This window comes from Numenius arquata, chromosome 12 (assembly GCF_964106895.1).
Source record: "Numenius arquata chromosome 12, bNumArq3.hap1.1, whole genome shotgun sequence".
NCBI lineage: Eukaryota > Metazoa > Chordata > Aves > Charadriiformes > Scolopacidae > Numenius > Numenius arquata.
The window spans coordinates 43,549,891-43,573,123 of NC_133587.1; the positions used below are offsets into that span (position 1 = coordinate 43,549,891).

The 23,233-nt window shown below is 42.1% G+C and overlaps 1 protein-coding gene across 2 annotated transcripts in view; it reads right to left on the reverse strand.

The window, feature by feature from the left end:
* The window catches only part of MYL3 (myosin light chain 3), a 39,726-nt gene extending 33,785 nt beyond the window's left edge, over nt 1–5,941 (reverse strand). For both annotated transcript variants that reach the window (XM_074156988.1, XM_074156990.1), the window contains exon 1: nt 5,343–5,941. In XM_074156988.1, the coding sequence (XP_074013089.1) occupies nt 5,343–5,465 (123 nt within the window). In that variant the 5' untranslated portion in view covers nt 5,466–5,941. The remainder of the gene's footprint in view (nt 1–5,342) is intronic.
* Between the last annotated feature and the right edge of the window lie 17,292 nt (nt 5,942–23,233).

Here is a 23,233-nt window from a genome sequence, read left to right on the forward strand (position 1 = left end):
TCAATGAGACCTAACATCCTGACAGGTTTTAATGTGGGCAAAGACCTGCATCCTCCCCACATCTTACTAAAACATAACATGATTTCTTTTTCCAAGCTGGACATGTTATGTGTACACTGCATGGGATATCTGGACATGCTTTCTTCTGAATTAGACAAGCCTATAGTAGTTTGGATGCCTTTAGTGTGTCCTGGGTCATCATCTACTCAGCTGTGCCTTTCTGGTGCAAAGCAGGGGTGAAACAGGTTGGTGAATCGCTTTGAAGACACCTACCCCTGTTGAACCTGCACCAGAGGGAAATGGTTCTTCAATACGTTGCAATTCAAATCACGGGATGCACTGGGATGTCCTACCTTTGTCCCAGCAAATGGCTTTGTCTGGGAAAAACAGCAACAAAACTTCAAGCAATCAGGGCACACACCCCATGGCTACTGATTGCACACACAAACGCCATGAAAATATGACTACAAAACCTCTGTCTCACACACATAAGCACAAAGGTGTCATATGCTGCTTCACCCTCTCTTGTACACATATTCATTACTCCCATAAACTGAACTTCTTTAATAAAGCCACCTGTTTAATAGAGTATTTTTTTCTCTATTCACACTAATGCAACACATTTACCCAACAACCAAAATCCTTTTGATCCACAAATGATGGTTTTTCATTCCCCCATCTAAGCCCTTCTTATACATATATATACTCATACACATTTCTCCCACATCCAAGCTCACTCCAAAATAATAATTTTGGTCCCTCCAGACCAGAATAAATTATTTAAAAGGGATTTTCCCCCATGAAAATCAATCCATCTCCCTCAATCTGTCTGCCTGCAACCCTGCCATCGCACTGCCGCACACTTGCTGCTTCGGAGCTGAGCGAACAAGTCCAGCAGGATCTCATCCTTGCTGGTGGTGCACAATATCCATGTATTTCTCCCATGGCTGCTTCCATCCCAGATGCTCTTACAGCTTTTCTTGCAGAAAAAAAAAAAAAAAGGAAGGAGTTTTTACTTTTTTAGCATCCCTGCAGATGTTCAGAAGCCTGCAGGGCTTTTAAGGGAGAACAGGTTTCACGTGGCTTCAAGATCACAGTACTTCACAGAAATAAATGATGACTGTTTTTTCCCCAGGCACCTGTATTACTGCATGCTGCTACAATAAGCATATCGAGTGATGACAAGGGAAAATGCAGTTATTAAGGATAACTCTATATGGTAAGCCATGTCCCTTCCAGGTCCTCACACACACCAGCTGTCTCTGCCTGGCCTTTCTGTACCCAGGACTCTCTGGACTTTGAGCACACGTCATCTCAGCTAACTTTAGCTGCCGAAATTTTGGCACCCAAATATCTGTCTCATCTCCCTCTATCAACAGCATCTCCCAAGGGTGATTTAGTCCATCCCAATTTGGGTGTTTAGCCCTACTGCAAGGGACAAACCTCTAGAGAGTTTTTCTAGGTGATCTGTTTAAGACTGATGATCAACTTTCAGCTTAAAGCCAGATGAGTCAGCCCCACTTTTTACGTCCATAACAATAAAAGATGAATCCTGGTTTGCATCAGCCTTACTATTTTCCAGGAGAGCAGAATATATTTCTGGCAAAATGCTCCCCCCGCCCCCTTCTGAAGAGAGCATTCAGGTGGAAATGAATTAGACATATGGAAAATACAGTCTTCTTGCTCCAAAATGTCTTCAGGACAATCTGCTCCCCAAAGTAAAGATGTTCAGGGGTCATTCTAGAGAAACACTTTCCTAAAAAAAGACCTCGTCATCAGCTCAGCCAAACTCAAAGAAGCAAAAATACCCCCAAAATCTTTTCTATGAGTTGCAAACAACATCCGGTTGCACCCAATTTACCTTGAAAAATTTTAAATATTGGATCAAATCCTATGGGAATGTATCGGTGAGTGACATTAAAACTTCAGAATAACTGCATTCACTTAAGGGGCCGTAGCTCACCTTTAAGGTTACTGTAACTGACATCCCAATATAGACCCAATACAGATTGAGACCGTGAAGCAGCAAGAGAAAGACAGTGGGAAAAACTAACATGATGTTGGAGTGCAAAATAAGGCTGTGAGACGGTTATCATGACAGTAGACTATAACACTTAAAAAAAAATAAACAAGAAATACTTTTCTCTTTCACAGAAATATTTTTAGTGTTCAAAAAAAAAAGTTAGAAAATTCCAAATGCAAAATTGTGCAATGGGGTCTGAGAATAAATATTGATAATTTGAGACATTTCCATCAAAAGATGCATTTTGATCATTTTTAACATTTTGTTTTGATACAAGTTTGTTGTCCTCACCTTTTTTTTTTTTTTTACTATAGATTATCTTCTGCATGAAAACAGGAACCAGTTTCATCCTGGAATGCAGAAATGGGACGTTTGGAGAATTTCAAAACTCATTAAAGCATTTTTTTCAAATGTTGTACAATGATCTAGGGAGGTATTCTGATCTGCACCAGATGGCCCAAGCTCCACCCGAGCTAGGTTTATGAAACAGGAAGCAGTATATTTGCCAGACCCAGCCCTTGTGCACAAATAGCTTCGTTTTTGACAAAAGTATTTTTGATGAAAAACATTTAATTGAAAAATTCCCAGGAAAACTTCTCCAGAGAATATCATCTTGCCCTGTTAAATGTTTTGGGAAAATAATATACTCCTGACCCAAACCATGCATCTACCAATGCTTTCCCTAGTCCAGTTTGTTATATAGTAGATAATGGAATATTCTCCACAAAGACAAAGAGGTGTTATCACAGGAGTACTGGATTTACTTATTTCTTAGGAACTCAATACATATTCTTTAGCACTTTAAAAAAATATAAGACTCCATAATTGCAAATTGTGCTGGAAGGAAAAATAAGAATTTGTGTGAATAAGTTGGGGAAAAAAAAAAAGTAGAAATTAATTGATTTCAAGTCCTATTTGGATGCAAATGTATTTGATGATTTTGAAACTGTGGTGACTGCAGAGATGCATGACCAGTTTTTGAGTGGTACTAGTTTAGAGTTTGGTGGTCTTTTTTAAAATTACAATTCATCTCTCTACTGGACTAAGCTGCCCTTCATACCACAATGTCATAGTATCCCAGCTGGATATTACCACAATGTCATGGCGTCCCGGCCAAAGGTATCTGTGCCCTCTAAAAGAAGTTATTGCGATTGTCCCCTCCTCCTTTTACAGTGCAGGAATGTTAAGTACAGAGATGTTTGCAGAGAGCTTTATCCCACCACGTACCGCTTGCCCAAGGTCATGGTGCAAGTCCTTCTCAGAGCACTGCACTGACTCTGGTGTCATTACTCTAAACGCTAGCCCCAAACCACATTCCTTTAATCTGATTTTTTCTTGCTATAGTTAAAATTATTGCTTTTTTTTTTGTTCCGTGAGTATTTAAATGGAAAGATTCACAAGGTCTTTTTGCTTCAAGGCAGGACAAACCCATTTCAGTGCTTCTGTTGTTAGAAATCCCCAGCTGCAAGCGTCAGTCCCATACGGAAGAAGCAAACGGTTTCAGCAGCCCGGGATTTATGAGCCACCCCTGAGACCTGCTGCAGCACACTCAGGAGACATGCTGAAGAGACAGAGAAACATGTTCCCTTTCTCACATCGTTTCTGAGAGGGAAACTTTTCTTTTTTAGCTAACAAGAGAGGGTCCTGGAGACATTCATCCCTCTCCTCAGCTCTGAGGAGCTGGTCCCATGGATGGCTGTGGACCTCTGTCTGTTTTCCTCTTTGGCATTATCTGGTCTTGTCTTGTGTCCTCTGGCTCACTAGAAACACAGGAGATCACTAGACTCCCCTGTTAGTTGCCCAGTTTCTTGTAAAAACCAGGAAAGACTCTGGTTGCTTTAATCAACAAAATAATGCTGATTTACACCCTGTCATTGCCTGGCCCAAAACCCCATGAGAAAGAAACCTGTGAGATGCTGCAAAGCTCCTCTGCTTTTCCCCAAGGGCAATGCCTCTTCCCAGAGGACACGTCCCAAAGGACAATGCCTTGCAAAGGAATTCTGCTCTCTCTCACAATGTCTATCCATCTCCTGGTATTTACTGTGCAAACAATATGGGCAAGCTGTTCCTATAGATGCGTGCAGGGGTCTCTGACACTGCCCGTGAATGTGTGTAGTGCAGAAGGAGCAAAGAGGAACTAGTCATTTTTAGTTCTTTATTCATTTATTGCACTTTATAAGTCAAGAGGTCACTGTTTGATAGTCCATTTCATGGTCATTTCCATAGGAATACATTCTCTCTCCTCCTCATTTTCTGTAAGAAATTTCTTATGAAATAAAGGAGTCACTCTCAGATATCTGCTGAAGGGTCAATTCCCATGGAAAAAAAAAAAAAAAAAGTCTTTGAAAGGGAAACAGATCTTCAGTGTCATTTCACTGGAGTCACCTACTTCACAGCTTTAAAATCTCCAGTGTTTCCTAAACATTGGCAGTTCCCTGTCAATGGGGTGGTTGACTGAAAGGGCAACATGGTGCCAGTTAGGCAGCTCAGGATCAGTGACCCCAAAATTTCCCCAAACTTATTTCTGAAATGGTCTTGGAAACCTAATCTTGGCCTTAAACATTTGAGCAAGACTTCAGCAAACCCTGCTGAGATGAGCAGTGACTCTTTCCAGCAGAGACTATTAAAGGAGAAGGAGTAGGAGAAGTTTCATGCCCTTTGGAAGAATTCTTGGGGCAGAACCTGAATAGCAGGTCATTCAAGAAATCAGGATTTTTGCCCAAGTTTCTCCCTGTCTTCCAAAACACACACACAAGCAGACAATTCCTTTTGCATTCAGTGGGGCTTTTCTGGAAAACAGCAGGATGTGTCACTGGCTCACTTTAAGGAAGCCCAGGCTGGTCACGTCTACTAGAGTGATACATTACATGCAGAGACAAATAAATTCAACCCATTCTCCAAGCCCACTCCGAGCTTACCATGTGGCCTTGGCCATTGGTTAGTCAGTGGTCAAGCCCTGAGAACAGTTGAGCCTTCCTGGCGTCTACCTGCAATATTGCCTGCAGAGGAGCAATAAGTTTCCCACCGAGGTCAGTGAAGCTTTCAAGCAATGAAATTTGCTACTTTGGAGATAAGACAAACGGGTCTGAACATCCTCAGATAAAACAAGATTCAGCTTTTAGCTTCTCTGTTTAGCAGAGCCCTCAGTGACTCCTACTCTACCTGTCACATTTGCCTTCACTGCTCACTTTCTGCTCAAACCCAAGAGCTACTTTTGGAGAACACCATCTTGCAGCATTGAATATGTCACCATCAGAACCACCACCAGCCCAAGCCCCACCAACTTGCTTCCTCCCATGACAGGTCAAAAGATACGTACTTTGACAGAAGCTGGGTTAAATTCAACTTCTTTTTTGGGTTCTGGTTCTGCTGGTTTAGGTGCTGGTTTAGGTTCTTCCTTCTTTGGTTCAGCCTTCTTAGGTTCAGGCTTCTTTGGAGCCATGTTGGTTTGCTGATGGGCTGTTTTAGAAAGGCAGAGAAAGAGACAGACAGAGAGACAGGAAAGAGGTGGCTGCTGCAGGATAAATCACCAGTGCCCACAGGTCTTTATCCCTGTCCGGTCTCTTGAAGTCACACATTGTGTCACTCTCAGACCTGTCACATGCCAGAGCTTACAATAGGGCCACTGCTATAAAAGGACAAGACATTTACCCGGCTATTTTAGAGCTATCGGATATGGCATTGTTATGAATTAGCGCTTAAATGGAAAGAGAGTTTGGGGATTTTAGGGCTGAGGCTGGCGCAGGGTCAAACATTTTTGGTGTTTGTGTGCATGGTGTATCTCTACAGGGGGAAGGTTGGGTTACAACCCACGTCCCATCGATGGGTTTTATCCTCCCCAGGGCCCTCCTGACACTTTACCTTCCCTGCTCACTTGCTGCAGAGCCTCTCTCTTCCAGGCTGCATGGCACCCCGGCCTTTACTGTGCCACGGTTCATTAAAAGACAAGCAGAGGTTTATATTTAGACATGAGGATGAGGCTATATGGGAGGTCAACCATCCGTATGTCAGTTGGAGCAGGGGAGAATTCATGCCCCAGATCACACAGTGGTCTTGTCTTGGGACAATGCAAAGCACCAGTATTGCTTATAGAAGAAAGCATCTAACGAGCAGAGAAACACACACACGCACACACACACATACATACACATAGAGGCGAGGATAGCACTGGGTATCTGTAAGTACATCCTCATGGCTCAGATTTTCCAGACCATTTTAGGGACTTGAATGCCAAATTCCTATTAAAAGAGCTAAGATAAGGGTATCCTTTTGAAGCCTTTCTAATCCTAACTGTACTTTAAGTAACCCCCCTTCAAAGCAAAACAGAGTTAACAACTTTCAGGTCTGTATTTGCTTATGTCATTTTTCTAAATCAGGGGGACACTCTCTGAGACACAGTCTCCACAGTGCCTAGATTTTTTTTATTTTTTTTTCAAAAAAAAACCATCATTCCCTGTAACAAGACAACCACCCACCAAATCACAATGTATTTGAAAAGGGGATCTATGCTGGTGTTTCAAATAGATGTCAGTTGAATCACAAATCTCATTGTTTCTCTTACTTATGATGTCATCCTGATAATCTACCATTCAAACCCCTTTAAGACCTGCTTTTCCCACCCCCACCCCCCCAGCGCCTGCCTCTCTGTGCTCTTCGGTCCTCTGGGTGGCTCTACTGGAAGAGTGCTCATGCTTTATCCTGTCCAGCTGCTCCCAGATTGCGGCACATCCCTTGCTGGGAGGATACAAGCAGCTTTGAATACTACACAGAAGGCTGGCCACCCCCGTTAAGCTTCTGTCTCCACCATGGCTTCAGCAGATGAAAACAGTTGGGAATCCTGGAGAGACTGGAGGGGATGGAGAAGGGCTGAGCTTTGCATCTACACACCATAGTGTGCAGTTCCAGATCCTACCTGAATGGACCCTGCTTTCTGATTCCAGGTTTGAGGCAATGCCACGGTATTTATTGTAGTAATAAATACATCACTGCAATAGCGTGATTATCACAAAAATGGTAATTTGTGCTTTTTGGGTAATGGGAAGCAAATCTCATTCCTCTAATCAAAGAAGGCATTTCAGGAACTTTGTCTATGACAGGAGCCCTCGGCTGCTCCTGATCAAACTGGCAAGGGATTCTGGTGTTTCAGGGACAGCCTGGAGAATTGCATTTTACCTGCCAGTCCCATACATGTCTCAGATACCACAGGGTTTCAGAAATGGCTCTAGAAACACTTATGTAGGCAAATTAATTCCATTTTCTGTGAATTTCTAAACTAAGGACACCCACACCTTTCTGGAGAAGCCATTGTAGGCAGAGGTATCTCAAACAGCACCGGATACTTGCATTTAAGCAACTGAGTGAAGCCATAGATACCTACAGCTGAAATAGATGCATCACCCTCACACTGAATATATGGACTAGATTTCTGTTGACTGTGATGGGAGCTATGCCCACCATGTGACATAGTTCACATAAAGATATTTACATCATATTTACCTAAATAAAGTGAGATGAACCCTACCTGGGCTGAATTCCATCTTCTGAGCTTTCCTTCATACTACAAAGCCCCAGAATAGAAGTTTTTCTGCAGGTTTCCATTTCTCATTTGCCCGTTTTCTGTCCAGGGCAAACAAGAATTAAATGTGGGAGGTATCTGGTGTATCCTGCTGATCAGAAGAAGCAAACTTTGCAAGCTGTAGATATTTCTGCAAAAGAAATACCTGAAATCACGCATTCTTTTCATGCTCTGTTAAGAGTTTTGCTGCATTGATTTCTTCATTGGAATGAATCATGGCTGGAGGATTGTAAGAGCTTTCTACAGATCCGAAGAAATACCAGGGAGTAATTTCATCATATTCCCCCACCACAGATTTCTCGATTGACACAGCAGGGGCCAGCACAGACCCAGAAAATTCTGGGTTCTGCTAATTCAAAGCAGCAAAACTGCAGTGCAAATTATTGTGTGCTCCGAGAGCAGACGTAACCACAAGGGCAGCATCTGAGCAGGCACCAGCCTAAGCAAGAAGTGTGTTCTACACAATGTTTGAAAAAGCCACCAGGTCTTATTCCTGAACTGAGAACAACACTGGAAAATACCAGGCAATTAAGATGCCAGCAGCAGCTCAACAGCAGCTTGGGATCTTGTCACCTCCACCTCTTCGAGATAAGAAGAGACCATAATAGCAAGGAGAGTCATATTTCACTTTTTCTTCCGAATTCCACAGATCAGCCATGGTTGTGGGGTTTGGTGGTGGGGGGGAGGGATTCCCCTCAGCTTTTCTCTAATAAGAAGACATTAGAGAAATAATAGCAAAGACAACTCAGAAAGGTGGCTGAAAGCTCACCTCAGTCTGATTCTCAGCCAAAATTCAGGAGTCATTCTGTCATACAAATACGTGGGTTTTTTTAATATATTCATGGTAAAGTATATTCACGGTACAGCTGGCTTGACACAGTTCACAGAAAAGATCCTTTGCTCTTCTGTCAACATCAAAATGGTTGCAGCATCCTGCAGTTCTGCTTGAAGGGGAAGCTTCTGGCAACGCCAAAAAATCCCAGTTAAATACTCAGGATTTTCTTCAGTCTCCCATCTGTCTGCTCCTCTTCTAGACCCATGGCACATTCCCTCCTGACTTCTGTTTAGTTTATTTGTGTAGACCTGTCAATGACCAAAATGCCTGAACAGACCAGCCCTTTCTCACAGCTTCGGGTGGTGCTTCATTTTGCTTTTTCATCACGAGGCAACACGGATGGCAGGCAATAGCCCCATCTATGTGATTACTGCATAGATGTATGTTTATCTTTATTTAAATATACAATGTCAAGGCAAAACAGGGAGGTACATTATGAGTTTTAAGTACCTGCAGGGTTGGCTAACCACTGCTGGGTGGATGTCTTGGATCAATTCCATGGATTAAAGATACTCCTATGCCCTGTAAATCCTTCTGCAAACAGCCAAATCAATGCAGCTAATCTTGCCCTAAATCCCCCATTCAGCTCTTCCATGAGGATCCCTAGAGCCCCAGCAGCTGCAAAAAAAAACCAACCCTGACCAAAAATCCCTCTTCCTATTAATAGGTTTTGAAGGGCAAGGGGTGGGGGGTTGTGCTCTTCAGTTTTTTCAGTCAGGCTCACAGCAGATGTTAGCAGCAGATCTCAGTGCCAAAAAGCTATTCCAGAGTCACCCTAGACCCACCCTACATGAAAGGCTGGGCTAGCTGTGAATTTTCTAAAATTCTCTTGACCATCGGGGTATGAAAAGTTTCTCCTGAGAGATGGACCGGGATCAACTTCAAATAGAACAGAGCTCATCAAGACATTTCCCACAGAAAAAACCCACTGGATTTAAGAACCAAAAAAATAGAGTATAAGTGAAAATCAAATATTCTGGCCCAAATCTTAATCATTTAAATTTGGGAGTACTGCCACAGTGTCTTATTATTCTCTGACCCTTGATAAGTCTGTCTGTCCAGTTTTACTGGAATCATAAAACAGCCTAGGATGGAAGGGACCTCAAAAGACCAGATCAAGTAGAGGAGATTGTATAAAGAATGTGAACTGCCTCTGGCCGAGGAAAAAGAAGAGCTGAGAAAAGTTAACAATTTTTATGAAATATTGCTGTGGGATATTTGAATTGAACCATTTGGGACCAAAACATATCAGTTTTCAGGTATTTGACTTCTTAACAGAATAACATCCCCCACTCCCCAAGTAGGTTGGGTTTTTGGTGTTGGTTGTTTTTTTTTTTCCTGTTAAAAATAAAATTAATCGATGAGTTTAAACTTCAATTCTGTCTTCTAAAACAACCATCGATGGAAACTCTCCAGACATCTTTAAATGAGAGGTTGAGAGCACGTCAAAGATGTTCTCTCTCCAACCAAAAGTTGTTGTGCAACTTTTCCCAATAAGGAATGCTGTCCTTAGAGTTTTAAGATGGCCACAGCTTGAGTGTCTTCCCCAGAGAACAGAGAAAAAGCGTTTTTAGAAGATTTGCAACCAGAAGACAATTTATTTTTCTGCCTCTTCATTCCCCAGCACAGCAGATGTCTTGTCAGCTGTTGAACAAAGAACGCAAGCTCCAAACCGCATCTGCTCATATGCTACTCAACCTCTGTACTTTAATATAACCAAGTTATAAACAGAAAATCAAACATTTTCAAATGGCAATTGCATTTCAAAGATAGTTAATAAAAAAAAACCAAACCAAAAAAAAAAAAAAAAAAAAAAACCAAACCAAAAAAAAAAACAAAGGGGAAAAAAGCACCAAACCCAGAAGGAGAGCTTCCAAGAAATCTCCAGTTCTCTTCCTATTTTTTGCCAACTGTAGAGCTTTTCAGTTTTTCCATCCATGTTTTAACACCTGAGTGGTAAAAACAAGACAAAAATATACTGGAAGGAAGAACAGAAGGGGTTGTATCCACATGGAGAGAGTGGTGGGCCAACTGAGAGGTGTTTATCTGATGGGAAGGTGCTGTGAGCAAAGGTGGAGGAGGACAGAATAAAGGTAAAAATGAGAATTTTCTCTGAGATTACTGTTGCTGTTCCCAATTTCCATAGGGTGAATTGTCTGACCAATATTTCCACTGCTCCCTATAGTAATATCAGCTCAAAAGAAGAGCAAACGCCTGTCTTTGGACCAAGTTTTCAGCTGCTATAAATCAGTGAGTTCCACTGACTTCAAGGGAACTATGCTGATTTATACCAGCTGTGGATATGGACCAGAATAGTAGATTGTCCGGCAATAAACATCATTTACTTTCTGACTATTGGGATCAGGAGAACACATGTTTGCTCTTAATCAGGCTGGGGCGGGGGACTGGGGGAAAAAAGAAAAAAAAAAAAAAGAAAAAAAAAGGCTTTTAATAGAAATATATAGAAAATGTAACACTGAAGATACCAAGCAGCAAAGCAGCGCTGGTGACACAAAACTCAGTGGAAATGTGCTCTTTCTGCACGTGAGTTTTAGTAGAAAATTAGCATATAATAGATCCTGAGCCTATTTAGGTATCACGGGACGAGGAACAGAAATTAGATGCTTCATGCGTTACAGCCTTAGCAAAATTCTAAAATCCTGCTGCTAAGCCAACAGGAGTCTGTAAAAGTCAACGGGATCCTTCAGTTGGTTGGTGAAAGGAGAAAGTGCTAGATATCAATTAAAAGAACTAATTAACAGCTATTTTGCAGACTTCATGATAGCCTACTTCTTTTAAGTATAGACTATTTTTTTTTTCCTCAGAAATTCACCTAGTTCCTATTAGAAATGTGAGGGGTCAGTGATGTCATTTAATTTTAACACTGATGAAATGTCTAGCTTTTAGATGAGCCATCAGCTTTGTCTTCTCTTTCTCAAAGTGAAGAAACACTCCCAGATGGCAATTCTTTCCAACTTTTGGTCTTTATAACAGGTAGGATGAATATCCTTCTAGACTTTTCTTTCACTATATATATTGGCAAAGGAAGTCCCAGCCATTCACATTTGAGGCTTAACTTTCAGACGCTTAAAATAAGGAAATTCCGCATTTCCATACTTGTACAGCCCATTTCATCCCCACTAGGATATTTCAATTTTCTTTGCAGGAAAGGAATAAAATAATGCATTCCTTTATTTCCAAAAGGAGTATACCTACCCCCAGCCTCCATCCATCACAGGTTTTTATGCCTTTGTCTCTGGGACTCAACAGAGCCTGAGAACTCTTTTCCTTTGAATACTTTTGGCCACGAGCAAGTCAACTCATGGTCTTCTCAGGGACAAAGTAAAATGATCAGCCTCACTGACTGACAGGTAGACAACAGGTTACTGTCCATACTCTTAAGGGGCAAGTAAATACTTCTTTTCAGGGTGACCTTGTAGATCCTAGAGCAAATGCTAAAGGCAAAAGTGCTAGATCCAAGCTGATTTATCCAGAAGTCCCCACTACCAACACCATTTCATCATTACCTTGCGTTTTCAACTTTATAAAGCCCATTATAAGGAAAACGAGATCTACACAGCCGATTTCAATGGGGCGGTGGCATTTTGCTCTCCTCCTTTCTGCTCTTTGGCTCTCTCTTTTTCGGTACTGTATGAGATCAGCAGCTCATATGGCACTGCAACTATTTTTACAGCCTTTGACTGTCCCCACTTGTACTGCGATGTGGCTGCTGCAAATTTCAAAGCTGAGCATTTCGTGTTGTTACTAAACCACTACCAGTGACAGCTGCAGTGCAAGGGGTGGGCAAAGGTGGATTTCTTCCTTTCTTCCAAGCTATGTTGTTTTCATGGGCATCAGCTGAAAAACAATCCCAAGAACTGTAAGTAACAGCTGCTCTCTTCTAGAAACCTGAAGAGAATTCACAGAGATTTAGCTCTATATTCAGCAAATGACCCCAAAGGGGCCAGTGATGGACACATAAGGGGAAAAAAAAAAAAAAACCAAGGAAAAAAAAACCCCAACAATATATCTGGATTCGCAGTAAAGTTTGAGAAGAGGACGTCTCAGGAGACTTCTCTGACCTGGTGCTGGACACAGGAGATAATTAATCATACAACCTCATCTATAAAATATTGAACATCCCACTCCTCACTGCACAGTCGCATGCAAGCAAAGCTGTAGCATAAATTCTTACCACTGAATCTAAAAAGAAGTATCACATGCCAGGATGTGTGTATGGAAGGGAATGTGATAGGTATTTTGGGAAGCATTTTCACCTGGACCCATCATCAAACACTGATTATTTTTTTTGTCCCAAAGTAGATGAGAACAGTGACAGGTCATACCTCCTAACGCAAAGTTTGATCTGAAGTCTTCCAGAAAGTGAAGTTTTCTGGTCACCTCCAGCATCAAAGCATTAGGCACTGTTAACTACCTCATGTAATTAAGACTCTTGCTTTCAACCTCAGCAAGAACAACAGAAAAATCTAGTCATGGCCTGCAATTGACTCCTTCCTTGTTTGTAGGAAAACACCAAGAGCCAAGTCTGCTCCCACACTGGATCTGCAAGTCATAGAATTATAGAATCATAGAATGATTAGAGTTGGAAGGGACCTTAAAGATCATCAAGTTCCAACCCCCTGCCACAGTCAGGGACACCTCCCGCTAGAGCAGATTGCTCAAAGCCCCATCCAGCCTGCTCTTGAACACTTCCAGTGATGTTATCCTTCTCTCCTTCCTCCCTCCCCCTAAATATACTTTTTGGGTTTGTTTTTTTTTTGTATTATTGTCCATTCAGGTTCCCTTTTAGGTACTAATAGAAAGACTTCCATGGAAGAAAGGTAATTTTTCACATGCTTGTGGAAATATGTTTTACGTGCTTTTCAAAGATACGCCACTTAGCAGAGAAGGAGCCTGGAAGACTAATCAGGATGGGTAATTATATGAAATAAGCTCTAGCCAAATGAAACTGTATTTCAGGCTGTGAAATTGTGGTAACTGCTGCAGAATTGCAACTTTGGGGTTAGCAAAGGTCCCAGACTGAGTCTGAGACTCCCACTGTTCTGTTCTGATGCTCTCAGACTGATGAGCAAGAGACACTCATGAATTCTCCACCCCAGTCGTTACCAAAGCCTGAGCCCAGAGTCCATCAGAAGCAAGTTCCCAGGACATAACACAACCATGGCATTAAGCACAGCTTTGGGAAGCTCTGAGCTTGTATTATTTCCTGATGTGATGGGAGATGAAGGCAGAAATCCCACATCACAAGAAACAGCCTTCAACAAGCCAGGCCTCTGTTGGAACTTTCTGATCCAACAACAAAAATAAGTGTACCCGGCTTCTCTCATTTCTGCTTCCTGTAGGCCAAATCCTGCTTGCAGATGAGCACTAACAACTTTAAATGAACCGTAAAGACTCACGATCTGGCTCTGCTACTCACTTCTCTGTTCCTTTTTTATTACTGGAGATATTTAAAATTTTGGGCCAGAACCATAAAGGCAACTCTTGCAGTGATGATCAAAGTAATTTACACCTTGCTATCATTTATCATTACCATTTGAGTCACAGGACTATCTTGAGGTCCCAGCAGAAACCACAGTTCCAGCTTCCTAGTTACAAACATGGAGGGAAAAAAAAATAAATAAGAAATTATGTAAAATATAGAAATAAAAATATTAATATTTAGAATATATATACAAGTGACAGGAAGAGAAAAAGGGAGTTGGAAGTGTTATCCTAGACCTTTTTTTTTTTGTAGTGGAAGGATAGATGATTTTATTTGATCAAGGTCAAACAGAGAGTCTGTGACAGAATTAGGAAAAAAATAAATTTCTCATGATGTTTCCACACTACTATACATCCTGGGAGCTGAATACAATTCCTGCAGAAGCCATACAGTATATGTGATGGGAACACACCCATGGAACCTTACACAGCAATGTTTTAACAGTAAATAATATTTTACTTGGTGTCAGTGCTGTATATTTGTTTGTTTTAATAAGTAAAGGGGGTATCAAAAGGGAACATGGAGTCTTTTCTTGTGATGTCACACGTGTAACATTAATGTCACTTCCCAAAATACTCATCTTCCTTTTTCATGCAGTGGAATTTCTGGCCTGGTTGTGAAACTCTACCCCCCACTGCGAAGGGCTGTAACCCAATCTGAATCAACGCTTGGGAACAATAGTCACATAGAGTCGGCTGGCAGAGGAACGCCAGGAATGCCCTGGGCTGAAGGACTTAAGGGTTAGCTCCACTCTGTGCTCTTGAAACCCTGGGGACCTTCCACCAGGCACTGCTTGGCTGAAGAAGCCACAGAGGTGTGAAAAGAGAGCTGAGCTCTGTCAGCCGAGTTAGTGTTCAAGTATTTGCAAAGCACGTGAAGATCCAGATCTGCCCATGGATCAGTTTGTGATATACAGACACAATTCAGCCTGCGAACACAGAATATGATCCCACGCTAACCCCCCAGCATTCATACCCAGGACTTGTCCTTGAGTGTATTTCTAGTTACATTTCTTGCTTGGCCTTAGTTATCATTTCTTTATTCTATCTATATCTATATCTATATCTATATCTATCATTCTCTATATCTATCTCTATCTCTATATCTATCTATCTATATCTATCTCTATCTATATATCTATCTCTATCTATATATCTATATATATATCTATATATCTATCTCTATCTATATATCTATCTCTATATCTATCTCTATATCTATCTCTATCATTCTCTATATCTATATCTATATCTATCATTCTCTTATTTCTTTATTGATCAGTTTACACATTTTTGAAGAAGCTTGAGATCTTTTTTAAAAAGTTGTCCACCAAATACATATTTTTGATCTTTACATCTAATTGAACTTTCATTGTTCTTCAAAACCCTTTTCTCCTTTTTTGTTGCAGTCTTCCTTCTCCTTCCTCTAGCTTCACATACAGACAGAAGAAGCTGGAATAAGATTTGGACAGTTATCTAGTGACTAAAGACTGCATGAGCTCTATGATTGGTCAGCTGATCCGCTGCTTACATTCACTGAATCTCATTTGAGATAAGAAAGGCATAGATTTTGGGACCTGGAAAGCTGTTTGTCATGAGTCAGTCATATTTAATAAACATTTTTCACTGGGGAGGCCAGTAGTCCATTCTCATGAGATCTCCCCTGCAGTACTGCATCCGGCTCTGGGGTCCCCAACATAAGAAGAACATGGACCTGCTGGGGCAAGTCCAGAGGAGGCCACAAAGATGCTCTGAGGGCTGGAGCATCTCTCCTATGAAGACTGGCTGAGTTGGAGTTGTTCTGCCTGGAGAAGAGAAGGCTCCGGGGAAACCTTAGATCCCCTTCCAATACCTGAAGGGGGCCTACAGGAGGGATGGGGAGGCACTCTTGGTCAGGGAGGGGAGCCATAGGACGAGGGGGAAGGGTTTGACACTGAAAGAGGGGAGGTGGAGATGAGATCTGGGGAAAAAATCCTTTGCTGTGAGGGTGGTGAGACACTGGAACAGGTTGCCCAGAGAAGCTGTGGCTGTCCCATCCCTGGAGGGGTTCAAGGCCAGGTTGGAGGGGGCTTTGAGCAACCTGGTCTGGTGGTAGGTGTCCCTGCCCATGGCAGGGGGTGGCACTGGATGGTCTGGAATACTGGGTTATTAGAAGACATGTCAGAAAGATGATTAATATTCTGGTCTTAGGTTTTCTTACTTCTGCTTTCTTTTTAAAGAGATGCTAAGATTACGCTTTTTGTGTAGGATACATTAAACAGTCAAACTCTCACTAAGACACAGCCTACTCAAAGCACATGTAGTGAACAAATGTCAAAATTAAAAGAAACAAGCCCACTCCCACAGAGAACATCCAAGATCTCTGTAGCAAAGGTTTGTATAGATAAATAAAAAGACATAAAATAGATAATGGTCTGGTCCTGCCCAGATTCAATTACAAGAGTTTCTCCACAGATGATATTGGACAGAAGGTGGCCAAAAAGATATTTTGGGGTAAGGACACCGGAAATAGGACACTGAACCTGCGCTCCACCAAGTGGCCTCTGTGCTGTGATACCCACAGGGGATATCAGTCCACAACAGAAGCAACTAATGAGTAATGTCCCGGGAGTGTTGTCTGCAGGATATCCTGCACACGGCACACAGAAAGGCAATCCCTTCTGCCCCCCAAAATAGCAATTAATAGCTAACCAGTGGTTAGCAGTTGACAGCAGTTGAAGACGCTCTGGGTATCCCTTTCAAGATCCCAAAGAGATGTCTGGGAGCACATCAAACGTACGTTGGGACTGAGCTCACAAGTGGACCTTGGACTCCAGCTCATGGGATAAGAAACATGTGATCCCCAGTAGCTCAGGCCAGTCACATCTTGGTTTTACAGCACACCGCAAGGACGTAATAGAAGAGGAGAGTTCCTGGAAAGAATGACTCCAATTCATACTTGCTGACGTCAACAAACCAGAGATATGCTTGACCATTTTAAAGTATTTCCCCAAACCCAAAAGTGGTTCTGTAAGAATGTTCTGAGGTTCTGATATCAAAGCGTATTTGCTTGTTGTCTGGCTTGTTACATTGGCTTATCTGGAGCAGAAATACATACATATTTGTGTGCTCACATTGCCACATGCATGCCTATGAGTAAGTGTAGGTTACGGTGTAAATACATAAACATATTGCAGGTAGTGAAAAATACAATGTACTTCAATTCGTCCATCAAGGATATTTTGCATATATGAAGATATGCATACATGAATTTTTGTATATCGCAAATATATATCCATACTATGTGTGTAATCAATATGAAAACATTAATGATGTTGTCATTTAAAAAGAAATAATTTATAATCTGCCTGTTAATTTCGCTCTTGAACGACCAGAGGGTAGTATGCTCCTTCCACATTTTCTGACAGGAGCACTCTATAGACACAAGATTCCTGAAATTCCTGGCACAGAAAGAGGTAGAAGAAGGTCTGCAGTCCTTCTGGCAGGATAAAGGGGTTCTGGAACTTAGTAAGGGAGAATCAGAATCACAGAGAGATTTATCTGTGTCGCTGAGGGAGATGGTGATAATTTTTAGTGTTCAGCTCAGACCGGAGGTGGTGCAGTCCCAGGTTGTCAGCCTTCCACCAGGTCCTGTACTGGGCAGGGAAAGACCTACTTGATGAACTAGTCTCAGTCCCACATGAATGACGGATGCTACGATTGGTTCAGATCTCGTCCAGTGTAAGTGCAGTCACGATAAATTGTTCAGTGTGTCTTCCAAAGATATGCAACTATGATTATTTCCTGGGATTCACTTAACTGTGCAAAGTAAACCTAATGAAATGAATGCCAAGTCCATCGTAGCAGACACTGCTACATCCCAGTTCCCATCCTCAGCTGGTAAAAACCTCTGTAGCAAAAGAGAACCTCCTGCAACTGCTTATGGATGTGATTTTTATCAGCTTTTTTCAGTGAATATCAGTCTGCTGGGCATCTTTCCCTGTACACAGCCACTCAGTGTAGGAAAACCACAGAAAAAGAGAGCTTTAATAATAATTTAAAAAAAAAAGATGCTGCGGGGACATCTTCTCTCTCTCTACAACTACCTGAAAGGAGGTTGTAGAGAGGTGGGTGTTGGTCTCTTCTCCCAAGTAACAAGTGATAAGATAAGAGGAAATGGCCTCAAGTTGCATCAGGGCAGGGTTTAGGATGGATATTAGGAAAAATTTCTTCACAGAAAGGGTTATCAAATATCAGAACAGGCTGCCCAGGGAAGCAGTGGAGTTGTCATCCCTGGAAGCAATTAAAAACTGGGCAGACGTGGTGCTGAGGGACGTGGCTTAGTGGTGGGCTTGGCAGTGTTAGGTTAATGGTTGGACTCAATGATCTTAAAGGTCCCTTCCAACCCAGACAATTCTATAAACAGGTCAGATAGAGGACCCACCAGGTGGATTTTCCAAGTCAGTAGAGTTTGATTTTGTCCCGTTTGTGTCACACTGAGTGACAGTAGAGGAGGGAACAGCCATATTCACAACAGCACTGCACAGTCTGAAACAAAGCAGCATGTCAACCTCGCTCACATCTGGCCTGCCAAGAGGGAAAGATTAAGTGCAAACCGATGACAGCATTGTTCTCCCCATTCTCATAAAACCCGGAGTCTACCAGATTTTCCCTTCTGGTTCATCAGCTGTGAAATGCAGGGTTTCACAAAACATCGGATCCCCAGCCACCCCTCACAAGGTGTTAGATGAAGTGATGGGTGTTGTTGGGATCCTGGGGTAATAGGAGCCATATGACCATCTGACTTGTTACAACACTAGCTCAGAACTTGATTTAAAGGGAGGGAGGAAAGGAAGGGGCTTCCAGTCACGTAAATCCTCATCCGATGAGTACTTGGTTGGTAAGGGGTGAGCACCTACTCTTGTGAAGTGGGGATGGCCACGTGCTCTGCAGCCCACCCATCTCACCCAAATGTCAACCCATCAGACCCCGTAGACAGAGAGACAGAAGTAGGTTTGTTGTTTGTGCTCCCCCAGATGCTGCCAAACAGCACATACCCAGATAATATGAACTATGAGGACAGATTGAATGAACTGGGGTTGTTTGGGTTGAAGAGGAATGAGAAGGGGGAGCAGGAAAGAGAAGGCAAGAAATTGATAACCTTCAAGAACATGAAAAAATCCTACTCTGTTCTCAGTGTCTGTAATAATCAAGAGTTGAAACTCAAGGACAGTTAATCTTTCTGCTGAAATGTTAGGAGAAAGTGTGTTAGGATGAATCCTGTGTGCTGGAATCTGTTTTATGGAAAACTTTTGCCTGCTGGAAAGCTTTAAGGTGAGTTTAAATAAACTGCTGTCAGGAAGAGCATAGATGTAATTGTTCCTGCCTTGGGACTGGATGGTCTTTCAGGGTCTGCCAGGATGTCGGGAATCCCACTAGGAATCAACACTAATCCCACCCTCTTGATCACACAGGCATGACAATTAGCTGCTTTAGTTTCCAGTCACAACCCTACGACAAATAAAATTTGACAGCTCTATTGCCTATGGCCTGTTCATTGGTATATCATGCCCTTCAGTTGGGTTTGCCATCCCCTTTTATCCAGCTCTTGTTCTCATTAGCTGATCAACAACACACTTGTTTCTGCTTGCTTAGAAATTTTTTACAACCATATGGATTAAACAGAAGAAAAAAAAGAAGCATCAAAACCCAAATAAATACCACTAAATATAGTTAGGGCCAGCTGGTTTTAATTAGGATTGTCTCAAGGCAGCCATGCCAAAAGCAATCTGAGCAGAGTCTTATGGCATGATCTGTTGATCGGCCAACATCTTTCAGGGGTTTACTGTATCCCCTGCAGTGAAATTGCGTCCCTGTGTAATACAATGACGGTGCATTCCAGACATTTTTTTCTGCTGAGAGGCAGTGTTTTGGATGCAGTGGGAGCAATTGCTGTCATCTGATCCTAGGGCTCTGTTTGGCGTCGAAGGCATCTCGTCGAAACCTAGATGGGCTCAGTAACCAAGGTGACCTCATGGGAAGAAGCCATTGCCATGAAGAGCCCCCAGTGTGTTGGGGAGGATTATGCATGTGGGGGTGAACCAATCTCAGGCCACATCTTGAGGCTCTTCCACTTTTCTGACCACCTTAGTCATCGTGTAGACCACTGGGCACAGTGTGTCAGTGAATGGTACCAGTTATGCAGTCAGGTAGGCTGACAGCAGTCCAAGTTCCTCAGGAACTTCATACAGATGGGATCCAGGTCTCCTTGTCGAACAGCCTTCCTGACCAGGGCAGCTATTAATTGCACAGGCTATAAAAACATTACAAAGCCTGTGAGCCAAAAAAGCCTCTGCTACTTGCATGTCTCCTCTGTCCCAGCAGGGACAAAGAGAGTCAGACGAGTCTAGAGTAGTTTTTCACTAATCACTTGAAAAAGCAGAGGGGGAAGGAGAGAAGACCGAATCATCACAGGTCCAGCCAGCCAACTATTAGAGTCTTAGACTTTTTGTTACTGGGCCCTGGAATATTCAGTCTAACCAGCAGAGAAAGGTGGTGGATGGGCAAATGGTCTGCCATATCCTCCACAGGTCCATGATCTCAGAAGATTGTCTTAGAGCCAACCCCACTTTGCCTCGAGGTATGCATATTGATTTGATTCATCCTCAAGGTTTCTCCCAGCTCTAATTTGATGTGGTTTTACCAGTAGTTTCTCAGATGGGCTAATCCAAGACCTGCTGAAGTCAAAGGAGTTTTTCTCTGTAAAGCCAAGCATAGAAAGTTGTAGCTGTTATATTTGGGTCGCATAGCTCTGCCTTTCTGAACGGGACTTGAGATATGTCCATATTCAATGGGCTGTAGTCTCATGTCAGATCACATTTCCTCATGATCCTTTCTATTATGGACAATTGTTCATGCACACATCTCGGTTCTTATATTTCATCACACAAACAGCCAGAGAACGTTCACCACTAATAGAGACAAAAAGAGCACTGGACAGACGTCACATCCTGGGGACAGACCAGAGCTTCAGCTGTCAGTGGACAGAGGACATCTTCCAGACCTAGTTCTGAAGAAAAATGTTGGTGCGTTCGGCTGTCTGTCTCTATTCACCAGCTCAAAGTTTGATATTCCTGCAGCCTGATAGTGCACAAGACAATGTTGACATTCATTATGTACTCCAGGCAAAGTCATTAAGATTTGCTGATGAAGGCTTGGTTTTATATATAGCTGATGTGCTTTCAGCCTCCCCACAATGTCTGTTCTTCCCTGTCCCCAGAAGAAACCTCAAGAGCTTGCAACCAGCAGAATTACGGTAGGTGGGACAGTCTTTAATTCACTTCAGGACAAAGACAGGTAACGTTATGGTGAGAGGTAACACCCATATGAACTACTCCAAAGCAAACTGTGAAGACAGTTGACCTCAAAGAAGGTTCTGTAGCAAACAGCCAGCAGGGGATAGAAGGTGGAAACGGGTAAAGAGCAAGAAATTTTTCAGTTTTCATGGTGGATGGTCAAAGGGAAATGAATCAGTCTCTGACTCCATCTGTCGTCTCTCCTTGTTCCCATGGAAGCTTTTTTGGCACCACCCAAATTGTCATAGGAATTACCCACTTATACAGTTGCAAAGGCCACTTTCCTCCACTTTTGAGTATCATTTTGGCTTGTGTTACATTAAGTAAAAGGCAGATCATTGCACGTGCGTGAACACAGAAGGCAAAATGATTGTATGTAATTAAAAAGTGTTTATAAAACCTCATCTTTCCCCCAAAGAATGACAAATCAATTTATTCTGTTTACGTTTATTTCGAGCAGTACTTCCTGAGAGTGTTCTTCCAACAGGAAACTCTTTGTTAGCATTACTTGACATATGGGAGAAAACTGGATGGGACCCGTCAAATAGCAAAGCTACCAGAGTCCCCTTTTGCTCCATTAGGCCTGATCCTAATCTTATTTATAAATCCTCATCCTAACAAGGCTTCATTTTCCTGCATATGCCAAAAAAAGCAAATGCAGAATTAACAAAATATTTGCAAAACTAACCCTTTCTCTGCAATTACAGAGTTGGTTGAAATCTCAGAAAATCATCTCACTCATGTCTCCTCTGCCAAGAGAGGACTGGGTCTACCTGTGATTCCCAGAAGGAATGTGCCTAAAACCTACAGGGATGGGAAATTCTCTGGCTTCCCAAGTAATGCATAGAAGGTTTCCTTCCTCAAGCCATTACACAGATTTTTGTGGATTTGTTTATTTGCTTGTTTTTGTACATATGCCTAAACTGATTCATCCTTGTTGTAATTTAACCCTCTGACTATTTGGCCTATCTGGATCGGACACTGAGGACTTGAAAAAAATTTCTAGCTCTTTCTTCACTATGTTATTGTCACACTGCAGATGCCCTTCATTTTTCTTGGGAACTTTCAACTACTTCAAGTTTATGCAGCACCAAGCCATATGGAGAATAGCTTCCATTGGTGTAGTACTGTATCAGTACAAAATATTAATATTTATATTTTTTTCATCTACAGATTTAATTAGTACTAGTTAGAAGCTGAAAGGAAAATGCAAGTGAGGCAATTTCTGTATTTGCATGTGCTCCAAACTTGGCTATGTAAAACAGAATTCCTTCGTTCAATGCGCCATGCTTGGCATTTGAAATAAATTGATGAGTTCTGTCACTGGTAACTCATTAAGTTGAGATAATCAGACCATTTATAACTGTCCAATCTGATGTGGGAATCACACCTATCAATTTCATAGTAAATGCACCCAAAACGAAGAGAGAAAGAAGTGGAGTAAAATAAAAGGAATTTATGCTGGCAACGTAGCATTCCTCTCTGCTTCCTCCTGCAACTGTGCCCCATGCAGCGCAAATCTCAGTTGTGTGTTGAATACTGATTTTTCAGATGCAGTGGTAACAGGAAAGCTCTTCATCTGGTGCATATGAGCAGAGTCAGAAATGGACGTTTGCCATGTAGCCAGAAAGACAAATTTTGCCCATCAGTTTGTGCATATGTTTCATAAACAAAAAGGAAGTCTACGCTAGGGCACTGGGGGAGATGCTATAAAGTTTTTATTGCAACTTGTTTTTGTAAGTCTTGTCTAGCAAATCCATGTGGTTTCCCTCAAATTTTCAGTAATAAACATTTAACAGCGCGTTCCACCATCCCACTTATATAGGAGATTTTGTTGGGTGAGTGAAAGAAATCGCTCAGAAGGAACAAGGATTGCTGTGTTGCAGTGGGACAACTGAAGACTGCAGAGAGCCTGGGAGTCTCAGGCTTGTTGCCTCCACGAGGTGATCTGTGGATGTGAT